General features: G+C 46.8%; 1 protein-coding gene across 1 annotated transcript in view; it reads right to left on the bottom strand.

The window, feature by feature from the left end:
• The window catches only part of man1a1 (mannosidase, alpha, class 1A, member 1), a 126183-nt gene that overhangs the window by 56695 nt on the left and 47192 nt on the right, over positions 1 to 22296 (bottom strand). Inside the window, exons 3-4 of the mRNA XM_086188678.1 lie at positions 13824 to 13939; positions 3974 to 4054 (exon numbers count right to left, since the gene is read on the bottom strand). Of these exons, the coding sequence (XP_086044804.1) occupies positions 3974 to 4054; positions 13824 to 13939 (197 nt within the window). The remainder of the gene's footprint in view (positions 1 to 3973; positions 4055 to 13823; positions 13940 to 22296) is intronic.

Here is a 22296-nt window from a genome sequence, read left to right as displayed (position 1 = left end):
GGACCTCCAGTCCCATTCCGATTTCTCTTTCCTTCCTTCCCCAACGCCTCACTTTCTTCTGTCTCTAACTCCCCTGGAGATTAGAATTCCTCTTTTCATACTTCTGATGTTTCTCTCCTTCCGTTTCCTTTCCTCTTTATCACGACCACGATCCTACGATAACAACAGTGATTCATCTTGGGAGGTTTTGTTTCCTTTAGGGGCTCAGGTATCTGAATCAGTATCAAGACAGAAAACTATCAAAGCGACAGTGTCAACCTCCGTGGAACTTGATGGAGCAGATCCCGGGCTTCTTCTTCTTCCTTTTCTTTTTTTTTTTTCCTTTAAGGTTTTTACAGGTTAGTTGACATGGACAGGCTAACTGTCTCTCCATGTTCCACATGTCTCTTAATTGCTTCCCTCCGTTGCCACGTTCCTCTGTGCTTCTGTCAGCTTCTGTCTCCTCCTCAGCCGCTTCAGTTTCTTCTCTCCTCCTCACCGCTGCTCATCTTTTGTCCGTCCTCCTTTCCTCCGATGGGAAATGAAAGCCTTATCTTTTCGCCGTCTCTCCAAACATTGTTAGCTTCCTCACAGATATAATTTGCTTCTTCCTTCTCTTCAGCCAATGAGGTTACCTGCTGTGATTTGTATGCAGGCAGGGACGTTAAAAGCCTGCCAGTCGACCGCCATGCTGACAGTACCAGCTGTACTTTTACTGATCAAATTTTCATCAAAGGCGCAGGTCTCTTTGACTCGGAGGCAGACAGGTAGAGAGACCCAGTCCTCCTCTTGACATGATTCTTTCCTTTGCTCTTAAAGTGGATGCATCCTGATAAAACTCTTCTCAGCCCAATCCCCATCTGAGGTCTTTATCTGTTGAGTCCGATGCGCTCCTTATACCAACACAGCAACCAGGATATGTCATGTTGATTAAATATGGATGTCCCACATCCAAACACTGCTGTTTTTCTTCTGCCTCTTTCTCTTGACCCATTTTATCCAAATACTAAGAGTACAAGTTCAAATCCACTGCCACCATCTTCTTGCGTTCTGGGCAGTGTCAGCGTGCACACCAGCTTCACTTTCCCCACTGAGGAACTAGAACGCGCTCAGAGAGCACAAGCCAGCGCCAACGCCAGCGTTTGGACTCTGGCACTTTCAAGCTCGGGCCCTAATTAGAGCCGCAGCCAAACACATGACCTCCCTGGCAGAGGAAATTAGTAAACCGAGTGTTAACCTCATTCTTCCCGCTCACTCTCCAGCTCATACATAGAAATGTGTGTGTTCATACTTGGCAAGTTTCTCTTCCTGTTGGTTGGGGTGTGTTGAATATTTGCCTGTTCCTCTTTTACGCCACTTAATTTATTTACTTGGGAATCCAGCACAACAGATCTAACGTCACCAAATCGTTCCCACACTACTTTACCGTGTTCTTGCAGTTCTCCAGCACTTTGAAACAGAACCCCCTCATGACAAAATCTGTCCAACTCTGGGACCCCTGGAACTGAATCTGTGTGTCTCGCTGGGACCCAGGATTGTGGCGACAACACGCGTGCACCACCCAGTCGGCGTTAATATTTCTCCATCGGTGTATTCGGTCTCTCTTCTTTTGTCTTTCTTTCTTTTTCTCAGGATCAAAGAACCAGATCCATCAGACGGAGTTGTCGTTAGCTCATTCAGCCACATTCAGTCACCGCCAAGGCCACCCATCATCCATCCATCTGCCCCCCAGCGTCCCTCCCAGGGACCCTGACCTGGAGCTGAAGGAGAGGACCATCTGTAGGAGCTGATGAAATACAGAGTAGCTTTGAATTGATTGACTCTCGTAAAAAAAAAAAAAAAAGAAAAGAAGGAATGGAGCGACTGCTGGGAGACGATAAGGAGTCACAGTCGGCTTCCTGTGTTTCAGGCGTTAAAGAGCTTTATCAGCTGAGATGATCTGCTACCTGCCTGCCCCGTTTTCCACAGCTTTTGTTCTGAGTGTGAATACAGATTAAGCTGAGAGGGAAACTCGGTGCTCTCAGGACACAAGGAAGACACCTTTGTTTACGGTTCATCAGTCAGCGGTCGCGTTGGCGCTGGTTTCAACAATTTGGCCCATTTTACAGTGTGTTTACAACCATTTTCATTCCGTTCAGATGCGTTGATTGATTGCTGTAAAGATGTCACTTCCTGGATTTTGATACAGGTTCCTGAACGATACTCAGCCAAAAGGAAAGAATTTTTTTTTTTTTTCAAAAACACACACTTCGCTACAAACATCTGGATTCGTGTTCAACTCCTTGGCTTCCTCACAGCCTCAAATCCATTTCTTAACACGGATTATCGATCCAGTTCACCAAAAATGCGGCTCCGTTCTGAAGTTTAATGTTTCAGCATGCTGACATTTTTCCACTCGAGGCAATTTTGCGATGTAAAATATCAACTATCAGAATAAAGCACCGGAGTTCAATACCCAGCTCCACCTCCGAGCGCTCCAACAGTTGTTGAGTTGCCCCGTCTGACTGTTTTTTGCTTCTCTTCCAAATGTGTTCGGTTAATTTGGTTCATTCTTCTTGGTGGGTTTTCAATGACGCTATTTTTGGCTGATTGTTATTCCTTGATTTGTGATTAAAATGCAACTGAACAACAACAAATGCTGAGTTTGCAACGCACGACGCGGACGTACTTTGTGTTTAGAGGGGGAAAAAAAAGATCAAGTGAAGAAATCCACCTCTTGCAGTCGTCTACGCCGGTGCTGGTATTGTTAGGTAAACTATAGGCCTGACATCAACCTCTTGACAAACACAAAATGATGTTCCTCCAGATCTTATTTACGTGTTGAGGCACTGCAACGCTCAGTGAACTTGAAAATGGGTTTTGCCAGCTGAGAACTCCCAGTCTGACTTGCACTATCTCAGCCTGCTAATAAAGAAGCACTTAGCCTTGAAACTCCAGCTCACTCAGTGCTGTGATGATGCTGTAGATTCTGTGTGTGTGTGTGTGTGCTGTACCTGTGTGCGTGTGCATTAAAGAACAGATTTAAGAAGAAGTGTCAACGGCCTTGAAGATCAATGCCAGTCAGACTGAAATCCCCTCTTGTGACGTCAGCGGGGGGGCTTTTAACAGCTTTCACTGCAGGCGATCTGCAGGGTTACCCATTCTTCGGCGGGAACTCATCATTCATTAAGAAACTGAAGCGTATAATTAAAAGAGGGAGGAAAGAAGATATTGAGGAAAAGTGAGTTTGACACAAAATCCCTGCATTGGCAGTGTGGAACTGGATGTGAGAGTAAAACCTCACCGATGCCATTTTCACAGCCTCCTGTCTCACACACACACACACACACACACACACACACACACACACACACACACACACACACACACACACACACACACACTGGTGCTATGAGTATAGTTCGAAGGCCAGAGGAAATTCTTTCCTCTCTCATTTTTCTGAAGAATGTTGGTCTGGGGATTTCTCAGGACATATTCCACGTTGACATGGAAAAATCAACCATCTTCCTCATTAGTCACACCTGCAGCCTGCTGCACCGGCTCCACAGAAGTCATCCCTTACCGGGGGTTAGCGTGTCAGGGGTTGTACCACACAGGCACGACGCTCGCCTCAACTGCTCCAGTGCAACACAGCAGCGAGCGCGGAAACTGACGGAGAAAACGGTGATCGGCACGGCTTTTCACTCAGTGGTTTAACCCTGAATATTTTTCTACGCATGAGCAAAGATGCAAATGCTTAATTAATTCTGATTTCACTCTCTCTCTCACTCTCACACACACACACACACACACACACACACACGCACACACACACACTATAAGAAGGTGACTTAATCGGTAATTTGGTTGATGTGAGCTAGAGTGACACCTCCTGGTTCAACCAGCCAACTGTCGTGGACAGAGCCCTGCTTTAGTGGATCAGCCTACAAGCAGCAACCTGCAGCGTTCGGTCGTCTGCAGAGGCGGCGTGACGATGACTCAGTTTGTTTCTTACCTCTTTCCCAGACAGGTAGTAGGCAGACAGGAGCCCCCCGACGAAGCGGATGTTCACCTCAAACACCGACACCTCTGCATTCTGTAGTGGGACAGAGCAAAGAGACACGCATGATATAATCAATCAGCCAATCAATCAATCTTTATTTATACAGCGCCAAATCACAGCAAAAGCCATCTCAAGGCACTTCACACAAAGAGCAGGTCTCGAACCTTCCTCTCTAAGGATATAAACCACCAAACCCAGCAACTGTGAGGCTCTCATCGGGGCAAGGCTCTGCGAGACGTTCCCACAGGGTCCAAACAGAACATTTAGAGTTGGACTAGGAGGCTCTCTCTCACGTTCACTTCAAATCCAGGTAAAAAAAAACACTTTGGTGTTCTCTACTTCCTTTGCCTCAGACTTCCTTTTTAATTACAGCACGTCTCTGTTCTTCACTTTACCATTTCCATCCTTTTAATGTGCTTTTATGTTGTATTTTCTTTTTATGTTCTAATGCATTATGTAGATTATTTTCATTTCCCTTTACTATTAGAAAAGCAACAAATCGCTGCCTCGCTCGCCTGATCTTCAACTCAGGCAGACGTGCCCTCGTCCACACAGATATTTTAGGGTGGAGGCGGCTAACAGTCGCTACCAAACAAACCTGCTAACTGGTTGAGCGCAGAGTCTTGCTGTGCCTCCTGGTAACTGATGCCTCAACAAGACCAACGAGAGAGAGGCTAATCCAGCAATACAGGAACAAGAACATTTATGAACGAGGTCAAACCAACTCACACACACACACACACACACACACACACACACACACACACACACACGGCAGCGTGATGCTACCTTTAGCATTGATGCTAACATCTGTATGCTGGGGAGCAGAATATAGACACGTTTCCAAAGACAATATAAAGGCTTATTTATAAATCAGAGACATATCGAGGTCTGGTTAAATATCAGCACCAGTGTAGTACCAGTGTAATACCAGTGTAGTACCCAGTACCTGGTCCCCAAAGACATGGTATAAGTTTCTTAAGTACTTCCGTCAACATTCTCCACCCTTTCTGCCATCAACCTGTGAAAGTTCTGGATGGTAAAATAAGGCGGGGCTGTTGGATTCTTCCACAGCGTGCAGCCCTTGGAAACGATGAAACTTGTTCATGCGTTCATGTTCATCGTATCTCCTCACGACCTCTCAATCCCCTCTGTGAGAGCGACACCCCGGTGCTGCCGATTTGTGACACAGTTACACCACTTTAACGCTCGCTGGCGGTGGCGCGAGGGTGGTGGGAGGAGGAAACGCGACGCTCTGAAGCCGACCAGTCACGGTTGTAAGTGGCAGCATCCCCTCTAGGGAGGCGCACGTCCGGCAGACTTCCAGGTTCCCCGTTCACTCTGCCGTACGGACCTAAGCGGGTTACAGGAACATTTGATACTGAACCAATTTTATTTGATTTTCTTTTCCACGCCAACATCGGACGACTGAACGTGCCAGTGCAGCTGAGCCTGAGGGGAAAGTTTCACAGTAAGATTAGCTTTTCAAATTCCCTGGTAAAAAAAAAAAAAAAACACAACAGCACACAGGTCAACTTCAAAATGAAGTTCTAAGTGAACAAGCATAAACTGAGGGAAGTTAGTGACTCATGGTTCCCTGCAGGAACAATCACTCCACTCTGCCAGGCAGCAGTGAAGATTCACCGGAAAAGCACCAAACCTGAAAGTTCCAGATTGCTTCGATTGTTTTCTACGGCAGTGATTAAAATGTGCGCCGCATCTAAAAATACAATGCCTCTAATTTGTCACACACAATGGGACAAATAATAAATAATAATAAGTTTGTATAGTCATTTGTCTCAGCGGCGGAACAATGCCGCTTCATTCCTGCTCTCTCTCCACGTCTTTATGAACCAATTCCGGAGTCAGATGAAGTTTTTGTGTGTGACTGACAGCTCTCATAAGTCATCGCTCTCATCCAGAGATAGGACAATAGGCTCTGTCCCGTAGAGGGAAAAAAACAAATTAAATGCCAGACAAAATGTGTCCTGTCATTGTTTGCCAAGTCTGAGTGACTGATTGAGTAGTTAGATTGTGCAGCTAATTCGTCCTAATTAAAATTGAATTATTTCCTCCACAACGCACACGCAGCACCGCCTGCTGAAATACAAGGACGATATCATTCCTCCCCACCGCCTGCCGCCTGTCAGCGCACCACCAATGACCCGGGGGAGCGGAACGTCCAACCAATATGACAGATTTACTTGTTCTAATGTCTTGTTCTTAAATCAGACCAGGGAATGTCGTCACACCTGAAGCCAGTGGAAGACCTGGTTAAAAACTTCAAAAAAACAACACCCACCCACTGTGGACGTCTCAGGATGAAGAGTGCTCTTTTGTTCAACCGATTCAGTTTGACACAATCAAGACCAAGACGGTGGGGTGTGTGTGCGTGTGCGTGTGTGTGTGTGTGTGGGGGGGGTTCCCAGACCTCTTGAGTTCAACGGCTAACATATCTGACGGTGAGGTCACTGACCCTCTGAGTCAGCACTTGCGTCGCTCCTTTCCTGAGATCTGGACAAAGCTGGCAGGAAAGAAGTGGACGCCCCTGATGCAGCAGCATGTCAGCGGTTGGAGAGCGAGCAGGAAACTGAGTAAGCAGAGAGCTAATTGAGGGCTGTGGCGAGATGAGTCGATGAGATAATGTTCCACCTCCTCAGACGAAGAGCATCTTGTGATCCCTTCCGTGAATGGCTGCTCTAGTTGTGCCACCGATTGTTATCTCTGACAACTTCCTGCCAGTAGAAACCTCACTAAAACAGCTCTGACTGTCCCTTTGACATCCTGCTCGATGCAGTTTGTGCTTGCAGGTTCACTTCAGAGTTTTGTTCTTTGCCTTTAGATAGATTTCAAATCACTGCCTCGCCGCCTGGATCAATGACCTGTCTGGGTAGTGCAGCGCTGGCACCGCAGTCATGTTTTCTCAGAATTCGTGAGGCACACATGATAAAAAAAGAAGACTTCTTTGAGAGCAGAGGCTTTGATGCTGGGGTCAGACTGCGGGAGGTTTGAATTCCTGGCTGATTGTTAAATAAATGAAGTGCATCTCACGCTGAAGGAGAACGGTCAGAGACGTTCTTCCCTCTAATCTCAAACATGCTCACGCTACCAGATTTGACAACAACGGCCACTCGCGCACCGCAGGAGCCGGATTAGGACGATCAGCTCATGAGGAGGCAGACGTAAACGAGCGCTGACGGGGAGGGGCCACGCGACACCACACGCATCATCACATGTCGCCGTTCAATATGAAACCATATCACAATACATGATTTACTTTATATCTCAACACTAACCACTGGCCGTGCACCTACAACGACAGGAAATCTTAATGATCCAATACGAACTGATTCATTGATATAAAATCATCATGTTAAACGAACGGCGCTGTCATACCATCTGTCAGGTGGTTGATGCTTCGCCGGGAGCAAAAACTACAGCAGAACACCCAACGAGTCTGGGTGACAAAACGTTCAGTGAGATGTCGTCAACGCCGGCTCTCCTCCAAGAACCGGAGGAGAGATCTGAACCGAGGGGCCGTCAGTGCCGTTACGAGTGACGGGTAACCAAAGGCTGCAATGTTTACACCAGGATTCAAGGGCTGCTTTCTGAAGGGATGCTTTAGTTTCACCCTGAGAGAACTGAGACACCCAGACGTCAAGCTAACATCCCCGGTCTGTGAGCAGCCCGGCTGGTGCACGACTGGATCGGTAACCAGCTGATCACCTGAGATGATCTGGGCAGGTTAATAGTTGAGCTAGGATAGGAACTCTTGGGAAGGCCAATTCAGACCAAATCCTCCTCCAGGCTGCACCCAGCATCAGAAGTAGCCTGAGAAGACGTCAGGATTAATGAGTCCTCACACCTGACCTCCAGACAGTCTACCAGACTACAGCTGGTTCTGTCCCTGTCAACACATTCTACCAAACGACGATCCACAGAACTTTATGAACCAGCGACTTGATCCTGAGTTGACCTCCGCAGCTGCTCGAAAGACTATTAAAACCGGACCAGTGAGCCTCAGGGCTGCTCTGGGTGTGAGTGCACACACGAATGTTGCCTAAATGCCCAAATCTGAGGGGATCCACAGCTTGAAAGTGCTCGATGCAGTTCTGTGAGTGGTGTTTGAAGGCGTTTACACAGATTCATGTTTTACAAAATCCTTCACAGAGAGAAATCAAGACTCTCGGACAAGCGCAAAGTACATTGGTATGTAAGTCAAAGAGTTTCCACAAAAAATACTGAAACTAATGATCCAATTCCAGGCACAATTAAAAGCCACTAAGAAGCTTTCACTGCACTCGGTGCTCAGAAACAGCCGCCTCCGAAGGCTCAGTGTGCGTTTTCCCTCCGTCATCCCGTCTTCTTGGCACGTTATCAAGAGACAGAAACACTCCTAGCTACTGTCGTCACTGCTGGTAAAAGTGTGTGTGTGTGTGTGTGAGAAATCATAAGTCTACTATAATCTGTATATGTCCAACAAATATTTGTCTTTCTCAGTACGTCCCCCCCCCCGGATGTGATCCATCTCAAGGCCGCCTTTGCTTCCCTCTGGAGCAGCAGACGTGATTTCAGATTTACATTTACGCGAAATGACGTTCATAGAGTTTGATATCATAAATCCTCCATTTTTTATTTATCTTTTTATGCCTCCAAACCAACAAAAGCAGCAGAAGAGGAGGCTTCATGCTTTGGGGTTGTCTGTTCATCCCTTTCCGTCAGCAACACTTGGAGGGAGCGTCTTCACATCTGGCACAATCATTCACTGGGACTCACATGAGCTGAAATGATTTTGAGGGGTCAAAGGTCAATGTGGCTCCGTTCACAAAGTCACACCACCGCAACCTTTTATTTCGAGTCCAGAATCAAATCATTCGTCGTGGTTTTTCCATGTGAAATGGATTTGGCAAACTTCCAATGTCTCCAAAATCAAAGCCTGAAGCGTCTGAAGGTATTTTTTTTAAAGATTTAACTTGAGAAGCCATTCGTTGCCAACCACATCTCACCTCAGAAACATCTTGAGCACTTAAAAAGCATTTACTGTACTGTTTAAAAGCTGCACGTGTTGAGTGTCAGAAGAGGCTTGACGCCTCAACATCCCCCCAACGCAGCAAAGGAAGGGAGAGGAGAGGAAACAATGTGTGTCCCGCTGTATCAACGCTGCTTGACTGACAGAACGACTGCCGGCTAACACAGATAAATAAGGGAGGATTTTGCACCGGGGATTAATGACAATTGAGGCGAGGAACACCTCCAGAAAGTGAATGAAAGCAGCTGAAACACTGAAGTTTTTGATGGAGTAAAGGAAGCTGGTTTGAAGCTGATTAGTTTGGGTACTTGCTGCTTAAATAATACGAGTTACAGACGCAGCCACTTAAAGTCCCCCCTCCGGGCTGAGAGTCAAGCTGTTGTTATGATGTTGATCATTCAACTTCAGGAACGAGGCCGTCTGTCATCCTTCCCACTGAGGCTTCACCATTCCAGTCACACGTGACAACAAGTGTTTACAATGTCCTTCAACGTCACACAGCCTGAAACATGGAGGGATCGGGACGCTGCCGCCTGGACGATGATGCAGCACGCTCCTCCTGCAGCACCTCCATGAGCATGAGAGCAGATGCTGCTGCTGACACCTGACGGACCGTCCCAACACGCCTCCCACCCCCCCATAATCAAGACTTTGCAGAGCGTCAGTGGCGTGTAAGCAAATTCTGTTGGTGCTCATCCTTTGAAACGACTCTGCACACCATTTTCTATCTAATAATCACATCAGATTGTAATCTGAAAACGAGACGTTCACTGTCCCCGCTGGTTGCCTGTGTGAGCCTGGAGGCTTGTTTCTTTGTTCTTGGTTTCCTCCTCTTCGCTCCGCTAACACAGCAGCTAGCGGTCGTTCAGAAGTGGAGCCTGCTAACACGAGCAAAGAACCGGCCCCCAACCCAACACACACGTCAACAGTTTGAGCGTTAAAAAAAGACAAACGTAGCCAAACGGGAGGGTTATCGCCGCCAGTGTCCGAGTCACGGATTCAAAACTATCGTGAAAAGTGGATTTAAAAAGACGAAATACTGGAAGTTCATACAAGTAAATGTGGCCATCAGGCTTTTGTTGCTTTTGAAAAAAGATGGAGGGGGAGAAAAACTGGACCAGCCTGTGAGATGCACACCAGGGGGACGCCTGTGGGGGTGTACGGGGGCTTGATGGGACATGAGGGCTGCAGGAGCTCTTTATTTCACCTCTGCAGTGTGGGAAGTGCGGAGCTCACAGGAAGAGATAGAGTCTTGTGAAGGGAAATCACGATGAAGCTTTGTTACGCGTGAATTAATTACCGTTGAGTACATCAGCTGTGAGAGTGCGATCCGACTGGTATCCAGAGTCAGAGACTGTTTTTCTGCCTCTTTGATGAGGAGCGCTCAGGACGTGATAATGAGGAAGCGACGGCAACGGTAAACATCAAAGGAGCAGAGCAGTGTTTCAGCGGCAGATCTCCAAGTCATCAAACTCATCAGCAATATCAGAGCATGTGTTCATTACTTAGCGCTGAAAACGTACAGGCCTACAATATTCACCGATGTTTTGATTCATCAAGATTTGTGGCAATAATTTGCTCAGGCAAACTGTACTGAGGCCAGTGTTTGATGAATGCATTTCCTAGCTGCTCGTGACATTACACAGAGCTGGTAATTAAAGCAGAAAAGGTTTCTGCAGCTGCTTTTATCCAGATGAATCAATATTCCTGGAGCAACCATGAAAATACAGAAAAATAAGCTCCTCACTGGGGACACACACGGATCCAATCATTACACCATGGCGCTCCATGTGATTAAAGGTCACACGACTCCAGAAAATGGCCGGATTCTCACGACCAACCAATGTGCCAGCCCGGTTTCCTCAAGCAAATCGTCCTGAACCACAAGAGCAAACTTTAGGAATTACACGCGCAAAATCTAAAACTGAGTGACAGGTCTCACAAATTTGGGACGCCCCTGATTCTCATTATCAGTCCTGATGACAAAACTCACATTTATCAATGAACGGTGGTCACTGACGCAGCCGATCGACATTAGCATTCTGACAAGTGGTGAAACGATCGGGCTACCGGCTGTAGATGGAAGTAGCACTACACTTGGTAGCAGGCACGCACACACACGTGTGCACACACACACACACACGCTAAACTCTTTTGAGTGCAGGACAAAAACCACAAGGTTAAAATCAAAATTGGACAAAAAAAAGACCAGAAAGGTTTCAACTCCTTCTTACTCATCAGTCCCGCAGTGTTTTTGAGTGCGCGTGTGTGTGTGTGTGTGTTAAACAGTAAGGCTAACAGTAACAGTCCTGTGTATGGATCCATTAGAGAAGTGTTTGCCTCACTGCCTCTGGGTTTTATAGATAACATTGTAGGAAATGAAGACATAAGAGTCAATACACTCATTTCCTTTCTCACACACACACACACACACACACACACACACACACACACACGCACTCAACTTTTCTGACAGCTGTGGTTTTGTGTGTTCAATGTCTCACTCTTCACACTGGATCCACTACAAAATGCGCGTATATAAACGTTCAAGATGTTCTCTGTCAATGACGCGTCCCTCCGAGATCCAGGGAGACATAAATCTGATTTTCAACGGGGAATCAACAACTTGTGGTACCACACGAGGTGAAATGTGGCGTTTCACCATCCGAAGGCTGCATAACCGCACTACCAATGTAACATTAGAACCTAACATTAAGTTTTATATCAAGTAATTAAGGTTAAATTTGCCACATAAAACACGCCCAACAGTTTTAAGCTCATTGTGTTTTTCCTGATTATAGGGTTGATCGTTATTATCAAGTCTCTTATGAACTGACAGTCAACTGGAACCAAATTCACAGACCCACGTTTGTTACAACGTCGTGGTGGAAGTACAGTCATCGTCCGGTCGCCGTGGCGGACGCTTGTTGAGCCGCTCGATCAAATCCTCTCGACTCGAACTCTTTATTAAATCTGGAGATTTTTTTTTGTTGAGGCATTTTGACAACAGAGAAAAATACTGAAAACGGTAGTTGGGTGGAGGTTTCTTCTCCCAAGGAATGACGAGCCATCTTCCAATAATCACTGGTAGTGGAGCAACTGGGATCATAGTTGCATACTCCGCCCCTCCCGCCGACCCTTGGTTTGTAATCGTCACTTCGTCGTTAGCACAACGCAGCTAAAACGCCAGCTAAAACGCAGCTAAAACGCCAGCTAAAACGCAGCTAAAACGCCAGCTAAAACGCAGCTAAAACGCCAGCTAAAACGCAGCTAAAACGCCAGCTAAAACGCCAGCTAAAACGCCAGCTAAAACGCAGCTAAAACGCCAGCTAAAACGCCAGCTAAAACGCCAGCTAAAACGCAGCTAAAACGCCAGCTAAAACGCCAGCTAAAACGCAGCTAAAACGCCAGCTAAAACGCCAGTTAAAACGCCAGCTAAAACGCCAGCTAAAACGCTAGCTAAAACGCAGCTAAAACGCCAGCTAAAACGCCAGTTAAAACGCCAGCTAAAACGCAGCTAAAACGCCAGCTAAAACGCCAGCTAAAACGCAGCTAAAACGCCAGCTAAAAGGCCTCAAACTGTCGCGACCGCTCCCCAACACAACCACAAACTCACGAAGTTAAAAACCTTTCATACAAGCAGCTTCCCTCAAACTGAACCGTGGTTTACTGAAGAAATGAGTGAATGTTCCTGGCACCGACCATGGTGGACTTGGTGTGGAACGACCAGTCTGACCTCTCATTTCTCCATTCCATCAACTCATAATGAAACTTTTTTGGCTCTTGGGAATCTTGTATACCAGCACAGAGTTTTGAAAATATTCAGCGTTATTTCTTTTGTGCTCTAATGAGCACAAAACTGTCTGCTGCTCGGGATGATGCGGATTCAGAAACTCCTGTCATGTCTGGTTGAGTTTACAAGGCGAGACTGATTAGATCCAGCAGACAGAAAACCAGGTCCTCAATATGTAGGACACACCGGATGTGTCTTTCTTTCACGTTCCTGCTGTATGTGTCAACTCTTCTTGTAACACTTGCATCATTTCATACTGACAGTAAACAAACCTGCCTGCATGTCTCTGATCCAGACAACTTGAATGTTTCTCCTCTGCAAACTACATGAAGGTTGGAAGCAGATTATGTTTCTGTCAGCAACCTATCTGAGAACGGAACACTCGGCAGACAGGTGAAGCCGGAGAAACGGGCATTTCAACCAATGAGGGTGTCCCTTGGAAGAAAAGCAAGAATATTACGGGCTGTGTTGAGCTGCTGCTTGCTGAGGCTGATAAACAGAATTCATTTACCCTCCTAGTTGGTGACAAACAAACAGTTTTGGGTGCAGTACCACAAACTGTAGATTCACTCACCAAAGACATCGGCCTGCTCATCTGCACTCCTCGCTCCTGGATCATGTTTTAATTTCCCCTCCACGGTTCCGTCGATGTCGGACGGAGCGTTCCTTAATCACATCTTGATCATGTCTTAGGTACATTGGCAACTCCAGCGTAAAGGTGTTTGCTCTTTCGCATTCAAGCCATTAACCAGAACGCAAGTTAATGAAAATGCCAAAGGAGTCAAGGGCGAGTCTTTCAAGGCTCCTCTCTCCCCGTGAGTCAAGCTTCGATTGAAAGAATTATGGCTTATGGCCATGGCTGTCTCTAAATCTATTTATTTGATCATCCCAAGGACACACACACACACACACACACACACACACACACACACACACACACACACACACACACACACACACACACACGCATGCTCCCTTACCACATTGAAGTCCAGGTTCTTCTCCACCCAGTCGGTAGCAGCATCAAATTCTTCGTACATTTCCATGATGTAGAGCGTGTCCAGAGCATCCACGATTGTCGCTCCTTTGATACTTCCTGCAAGACACAGAGATGCCAAGATTAAGTTCAAATGATGAATGAAGAAAAAAAAAACTTTGCTTTGACAGAGTAAGTAATCATATCAAGTAAAAATGATTGCCAGACTCTAATCGATTCGTCCTTGATGCTTCCGTGACTTTATGATTAACGCTTATGAGCCAGAATGTTGCACTTGGGCCAGCGACTTACCTGGTGAGCGACCCTCACCGCCAGACCTCGGAGTTGCACTCAGTGCTCCAAAAAGTCCATTTTAACAACATTTGCAAAGCATCTCTAGCCTGAAACTTCGTTAGCAGCCGTACTTGAATGGCAACAGGTGTTAGTCAGGGTCTCTGTGAGAAAGCAATAAATAAAGAGCGAGTTAATAATTATGTTTAGGTTTGAATAATTACCGCACGAAACAGATGGTGAGTGGTAGCATTACGGGCGCCGATGAAACGTCTGGAGTGTCGCTCGTCTCTAGCCTCATTTTCCTGCTGCCATTACCCCCCCAAAACCCCTCGGCAGAGTCAAAGGACACCCAATCAAACACCTTCATCTGTGCGTTTACGCCAGGCAGCCCATTAAAGATCCTCTCAGACAGCTTCTAAGATATAGAAAAGTTGTCTGCTTGGGAAAATAATAACAATAACGCTCATCAGCCCTCAGCATTCCATCTCCTCGTTCCTCCTCACTGAATAATCAACAGCGTATGCAAATCTGCTCGTTTCCAGTTTAACTGCCAGACTCTTAATGGCACTTTCAAGTTTCCACACGACACTTTCTGCTTGAAACTTTCCACCCTCACAGACGGACGTAACCACACCGGCACTCTCAGGAGGTTCTTAGTCCTCTTGCACCACTTATAAACCCAAGACCTCATTTGGATGAATTATTTGAGCAGTTAGAGGGGAGGTGAAGAGAAAAGACCGGGACGATCAGTAAAGAAATGAAAGCATAACTGCATCAGCGCAGGGAGGCTGACCAGAGGGCAGGGAGAGGAGAAACAGAGACAAGTGAGGAGCGGACGCGGTTCGATAATGATAAGAAGCACAGCAGAAACGGCGGCACTCATGAGCCAAACCAGAAATAACATCACCCACAACCCCAATTCAGTCAACCGATGTTCAAAATGTCCATCTGTCAGCAGGATTACCCAAAAACTAGGCTTCTGACCCACAGACGGGGAGATATCATGCTGTTCATCGTCAATGTTACAGTCAGAGCGCCACCTAGTGGTTCGAGGCAGTGGTGGTGTCTGGCCGGCAGGTCTGCGCCTCCTGAGCAGCCTCCAGTTGTGAGAATGTGTTGATTTCCATGGCACCGGGAGGTGCAGAGCCTCCGCAGGCCATCGAATCAGTTCCCTGCTAGAAAGGTGACTCGTCCTTAAAATAATCTGGATTACCAACTGAAAGACATTCCCTCCACCTGCAGATTATAAACCAAATGGCATTTCCTCCACCTACAGTGGTGCAGATACACCGGCCATATCTCACTGTTATGGTGTATCGGAAGCAGAACCAACACAAGTTCTGTACAGTGACGTCGGCTTGTTTTCGACTTGGAACGGAGCCGTGCATGCGGTGTCTCCGATGCTACGCTAGGCTAACTTCCACCAACGCTGTACTTGCAGCTGTACCTGCAGACGTAAGCGGCATCTTTACCTCTCCTCCAAGTCTCGGCAAGAAGCTCTTTTCCAAAACAGTTGACTTATAAGATGTCAGTCCACACGTTCGACCCAGCCGAGGTCTTTATGACACCAGAGTACAGGGGAAAGGTTGCTTCTGAAACCGGAACGCTGGCCTGACTCAACACGTCAGCAGTCGACCACATCTGATTTCAAACAAAAATCAGATCAGCCCACTTATCTTTTTTTCTTTCTCCTGGTCATCTGATAACGATGAGAATATTTATTAAATCCTTTTTAGGGAGAAAGAGAGAAAGTGAGCGGAGCTGTCAGAGGATCAGTGACTCGCCCTCACTCGTCCTTCCTGTTTTTCCCCACTTAACATTTTTTTTTGTCTCTTTAGAGGCATCGAAAGACGGCAAGACGCTTTCCTGCCATTATTGTGTAGTTACTGCGCTTCCTTCCGCCTTGGCTCTCCTCCTGTATCTGTGTGTGTGTGTGTGTGTGTGTGTATGTACCAAACAACTTAATAATAATATTCATCTCCTTTGCAAAGGAAATTATGACTGATGCATCTGGACAAACTGCATTTTTTAATTCAGACAACGCTGATTACATCTCCGAGTTTCCACTGGTGCCGTGTGACACCGGCGAGCCGAGCCAGCAACTGTCTGATGGAAGATCGGCGCCATATTCATCCCGGATCTTCCGGATACTCTGGGATCAGTACGACGGTGTGATTTAATGTGTCACTGAGAGATGAAGGATTGAATAATTTTACAGTTAAGATTCTTGGTTTCTGAGGCTTCAAAGCAGGCGAGTGACAACAGCAATTAAAAAAAAAAAAAATGTAACAGACACCAAAGGCACAGGCATCAGGGAGGCTAAATTCCTATTTTCTGAAGTATACATGAGATCATACATACGTCTGTGGTGGTGCATCCCCAGTGCTTTTATAGCCACTGACAGCAGATAAAGAGAGAAATCTGCAGTATCAGACAGCTTGTCCGGGGACATGCCGGCGTGTCATGTGACATGAAGACATTCATGTCTGCTCAAGCCGGCTTGTTACCAGATCGAGGATTTGTGTCCAGATGGGAAGACAAGAAGTCGCCTGTGAGGCTGGAGAGCAGCTAACAATGATGTCAGAGGCGACGTGGCGCTCTGAGGAGGATTTGGTTTGGATGAGGTGGCAGATGGTCACATTTTATCATTTACAAACCTTCTTTCCAGAAAAGATTCAGGCTGCGGCGCCAAAGCTGGCGTCACATCACCGGTCAGCACCGCTGAGTTCACACACCCAGATGCTACAGCTCGCTGTCATTAGCAGCGTGCACAAGAACAGGAGGAAGAATCCATGTACTGATGGAAGTCTGCCACCTCCAGGACGGTTGGTGGTCCAATGTCCCTTTCTAGCTGGTTGCTATCAGACTTCTGATTAACCCACAGACCCAAACAGGTTAACTACCAGCTGGAGGCGTCCTGTCCAGAGGAGGAGCGAAGTTCAAAGGCTGACAGCTCCTGAAGCTGAGACTGGTCCGTCCAAAACTCGTCTGCTTTAAAACCCCATTTAGCCGGACTATTTTTACATGAAAGTCCAGTTTTAGCTGCACAAATTTGTTTAAATGTATTTTTAAATTCCACATGTATTTAACAATTCAAGTTCTAACATCATGTCAGTGTGCCACGTGGTAGGTTTTGGTCTTCCTTTCCTGCAGGATAAAGTATTGTCAAAGTTTTCCACTTGTGTTCACCTGCCTACTGTGCCAGCGGGAGGTCCAGTCCTCCTGGAGAACCCCCCCAGCTGCACTGGTGGCCGTCATTGTCAACCTGCTTCCTCCTCCTGCTTTGTCTGCTGCATTCCCTGATTTGAAGTGCCACATGTTTCCTGTAGTCGCTTCCAGCAGCTTCACCGGAGAGAGAAATCCAATTCCTCCGCCAGCAGCTTGGGTTTAGTTTTGTGGACATCACGACTTCATCTCGACATCATTATGTAGCATGTCAGAGCGCCGTGGCTCCTTCAGAGGATGTCTGCAGGGACAATGGCTTGTCTGAGACTGCTGATACCAAACGCTGAGATACGGCGAGTGAAAGAGGGGAAAACAAGAATACCCAGAGATTGCAAAAAGTCAGCGTGGTGACAAGTGCAACTACTCTTCCACTTGTGAAATGTGAGATTCATCCATCCTTAAAGGACGGCTGCGAGATATTCTCATCAGCAGCGCCGAAGCAGTGAAATGTCACTAAAGAGACACTCCCCTTTTTTGACATAACCTATAAACCAAGCATGGAAAAGAGCAGCAAAATGAAAACGCCGGTATTTTTAGATGACAGGAATCATTACCTTTCTGTTCCAGGACTGAGAGTGTAGATAAATTTGAGAGGAAAGACAGAAAAATGGGGAACTGAAGGACCAAATGTCAAATACATTCCTCTGTAGAGTTCCCCTCACATTTCTGGGGCAGCTCTCTCTCTTCACCCACATTTCCTTTATCTCCTTTCTCTCCCAGCCACGGCGAATCTTTCTCTCTACCTCGCCATCCATCGCCTCTCAGCTCTGACCTCTTCAGCAGTTTTAAGAGGAGGGCGGAGGCTTTCCATACAATCCACGCTGGATCCCTCTTTGTTTTTGGGACTGGTAACTTCCTGTGGCAGCCACATTTGACGGACATGAGCGTCCTTGAGCTTGACTCTCTGACCCTTCCTTCAATGTGGGGACCATTATCCACTTCACCCTAACCTCCCCTCCATCTTTGCTGTAACCTGTGTTAGTATAACATGAACACAACATGTGGGCAGTCACGCCAACTATCTTAACTGGAAAAGTCTTACTGGTTTACAATCATCATACCTTGATGGATATTTGCGCTGTGATAAGTTGTTGCGTCACAGTTGACCAGCGAGGCGTGGCTGAATAACGGTTGGAGGATGATTCAGTTTGAGCTGTGCTGTTGTCAGGCGCAGCGCCGTGAGAAGACGAACAACATTTAGAGAAGGCCTAATTCAGCGGGTGACTCCGGCGGCCGTGACCAACTGACCACGTCTGCTTCTACAATCTCAACACAAGTCGCGTCGCTTGGCCGGTCGGAGGAAATTCACCTTTCTCACAATCGCAGAGCTGTAATTAGTATACGCAGGTGTGTGCACCTGCGTGAGCGGAAGACATCGGCAAATATGATACTGCTCCATCCCTCTCTCTCTCTCACACACACACACACACACAAACGTAAGTGCTGGTGTGTGTGTGTGTGTGTGTGTGTGTGTGTGTCCCTTGGAAGAAAACGGATTAATCAATAAGGCGACACTGATCCTTTATCAATCTGTCACACAGCTGCACGCGTCTCAATCTGGGCTACGGTAGATGTTTAATGTGTGGGAGAGATTTGTGGGAGTTACATTCTCATCTAATCTTGTTATGTTGTGTGATCCTGCAGCTCACAAGGTGATGGAGACGACGACGATGGAAGAGGAGGGGAGAGAAACGTAGACTGCAGAGCGCCGGGAGGGATCCCAACCAAACCTCCTGCCCTGATTGTCAGGGAGGGAAATAATGTAGCGCGTACGGAACACTTCAGTTGAACCTTTTCCTACTGCCATACAGGAAGAAAGTGGTCGTGTTTCCACGTTATTGTCAAACAAACGTGACGTGAACTGCCAGAAAAATGGAAATGTGCATTCAACTAGTTCATACAGGCAACGTTCCACGTGGCTCTGGCTGGAAAACAGAAGAAAGAAGAAGAAAAAGAAGAGCCACCTATCAGTGAAAATGCAGAGCAGCCTTGAGGAATTTCCATCTCCTGGACAAGAACATGTCCTCATCATCACACTCTAGCGTGACATGCGACTGATACAGGTTTGCACAGAAGCCCCAGTGCTGGATCTGCTAGACTTATTTTGACTGATTTTTTATGAAATCGAGCTCCACATCTGCTACTGTTCACCTGGACTGACACGCCGCTGTTACATGTGTGTCCAGTGCGGTCATACCGGAGTGTGGGGTGTCAGGTTTGAGTAGGAGAGGCAACCAACAATAAGTGTCCTGCAGATTAGATCGTGCACACAGAGTGAACACAAAGTGTGACCTCAGTAAGCGTCTGTCTGCGCCCTGCAGGCCTGGGTCACACTCAACTCCCCGCTGAGGCTTTCACATCTCCCTATTCACTGCACCCTGTAATTCAACCTGAGTACAGAGCGGTGGATTACGTCCAAGCGGCGCCACTCCCACGGTAAAGTCAGCCTCCAAACTATAGGGCACATGAAATATGACTCAATCCGTGGCACTTCCTCCTCCTCATTTTCAACACTGAGCGTTTACTGTGCGTGACTGACTGATGCTCATTACATTCTTCTTCCCTTTACTGAGTTTGGCTCATTTTTTTTCTCTCCCTTTTATAGCAAACTTAGCAATGAAAGAAATCCCAGTCCCGCTGTGGTTAACATGCGTACCGTTTAATGGCTGCTCCTATTCTCAGTTTCCCAATTCATCTTTAAACATTCCAAAATCTAACAAAGTGATCGTACCAAAGAGGTTCGTTCTGAAGCTGAGAATAAAGCCGTCTCTCCTACTTCTCTGGCACTGCTGCTTCTGGACCCCTGGATGCCATCATTGTGACGCGATCTGATCCAGCAGAGAGTCAAAAATGTGGTCTAATGCATGTAAACAGTTTGTCCTGAGTCATTTATTACTTTCTGACTGTTGGAACATACAGAAAAGTGTCTAAATTCCCTCTGATCTTTCTGATCACGCACATTTCGTTCCATTTCAAAAGCATGATTGTCAGTGACCTGGGTACACGGTCTGATAAGGAATCTGGTGTCAAAAACTCGTCAATTCCCGACCACACAAGATTTTCCAGGCCTCAGTACGTACGCTCCTGGGTCAAATCCCTGTCCTCCTCAAAAAATGCTCAAATATTTGCGAAATATCAAAATCGGATCTCAAATCCAGACTTCCATGATTTCCAGACGCTGACATGTCTTTCTTCCCACCATCCCAACTCAACATGGACTTCAGGAATTTGATGGAAACTCATCAATGACGTGTCCAGGTAGATACCACTTAAATTACACCCTGCCAAGTTTTCTGGGCACAGTTTGATCCGGATTGCCTCCAAAACTTCCAGACACGGTCACTGTAAGATCACCAACCCGTCCACCAGTGTCCTCAACATCTAGTTGTTGATGCCAACAGTCAGAGGTGCTGGTGGTCACATGACCTCCTCGGTGAAGGCAACTTTAACAGAGACACAGCTGCATCGGTTCAAGAACCAAACCTCGACTTTTGTTCATCCCATTCCAGCGAACTCACTTTCATCGTCCGAGAGTGGACGGCACGGCAGACGCAAGCTCTTTGCAGCTTTGCTGGTTGAGATAAATGAGTATTGGCACTACACACTGACTCAGCAGCTTCAGTCCCAAAATAGCAGCCTCAGCCTCAAACAGCAGTGCAAGTGTCAATGATATTTAAAAAAGCAAAAGCTGCTTACTGTAGTTTTATGAAAATGCAGCTTCTTTCCTCAATCTATCAGGGGAAAAAAAAAAAAAAAACACATTTTTTCTCCTCAGCTCACCGCATTTCTCAGCCCGGAAGTGTTCTCTGCGCTCCATATTGTAATGTTAACTCAAGGTCTAATCCTTAATCCTACAATTTGATCCGCACCTCAACATCCGCAGCCCCGCTGGTGATCCCATTTAGCCCCAAATAGCACCTCAACACTGAGTCCAGGCTGTATTTTTTTGAGAGGTCACAGAGGGGAGGTGAGCAAAAGTGATGGCTAAGCCCGGGGCTAATCGTGTTATCGTCGGCAGAAAGCATGAGCAGGCACAAACACACTCATACACATCCCCGCTGTGTTAACCTTTTGGCTTCCACAGCCTGATAGTCAAGCATCAACAGTTTTTGTCAAGGTTACACTGAAAGATATTTCCACGCTTTCTGTGTTGACAGAGTCGAACCGTGTAAAGCCGTACTGTGATAATGCACCAAATACAAGATGCAAACCGGCCGACTGAGGAAAGAAATCTTGCAGATTTTTTTGGGCCAATTCGTTTTATTCTGTCATGAGAGATTTTAGGGAAACAGACAAAGTTTCAGGAGCGTGTCCAAGACAGGTCGAATCAAGGGCAACTGAACTTGACTGCAGATACTTGAGGAAGCTTCACCTCTCATTCAGGGAGCTTTTTCATTCGAGAGAAGCTGTTCAGACGTTCCTGAGTGCATCTGAGTCAGCAGATCCCAAGTGGGCAGCTCCAGGTGGAAGTGCAACCGCACTCGGGGCACAATGTTAGCGCTGCTCTTGATTTTGGCACCCAGCGATTAAATTTAAGAAATGAGGTGACGTCTTAAAATACATCTAATAATCCCTGATGCCACGGCCCGCTGGGGTGTCAACTCGCAACACACTGCTTCACATTCAGCCAGCTTCCTCACAGAGGTGCTGATTCTCTCATGTACAGGCATGGATGCCACATCGTAGGACTGCCGCATCAGCTGATGGCCTCTGTTACATATTACTCTTATTATCACCATGATTACGCGACGTCTCACTATTCAAAAAGGCGTGTAGATGCACCTGAAGAGGACCTTGTGGAGTTTGGCTTGACGGGAACACACCAAGGACCAGACACACTGTAGTGTTAATGTTCCTCTGTCGCTGCGACCTGCCGCGCTCGCTGAAGGTCAACCTAGCTGGACGATCACTTTAAACAAAAACAAAAAAAAGAACCACAGAATAAAACAAATAGGATA

Source organism: Aulostomus chinensis, chromosome 20 (genome assembly GCF_037954235.1).
Source record: "Aulostomus chinensis isolate RoL2024-O1b breed Wild chromosome 20, RoL_Achi_v1.0, whole genome shotgun sequence".
NCBI classification, from domain to species: domain Eukaryota; kingdom Metazoa; phylum Chordata; class Actinopteri; order Syngnathiformes; family Aulostomidae; genus Aulostomus; species Aulostomus chinensis.
This window is presented reverse-complemented; position numbering and strand designations above follow the sequence as displayed.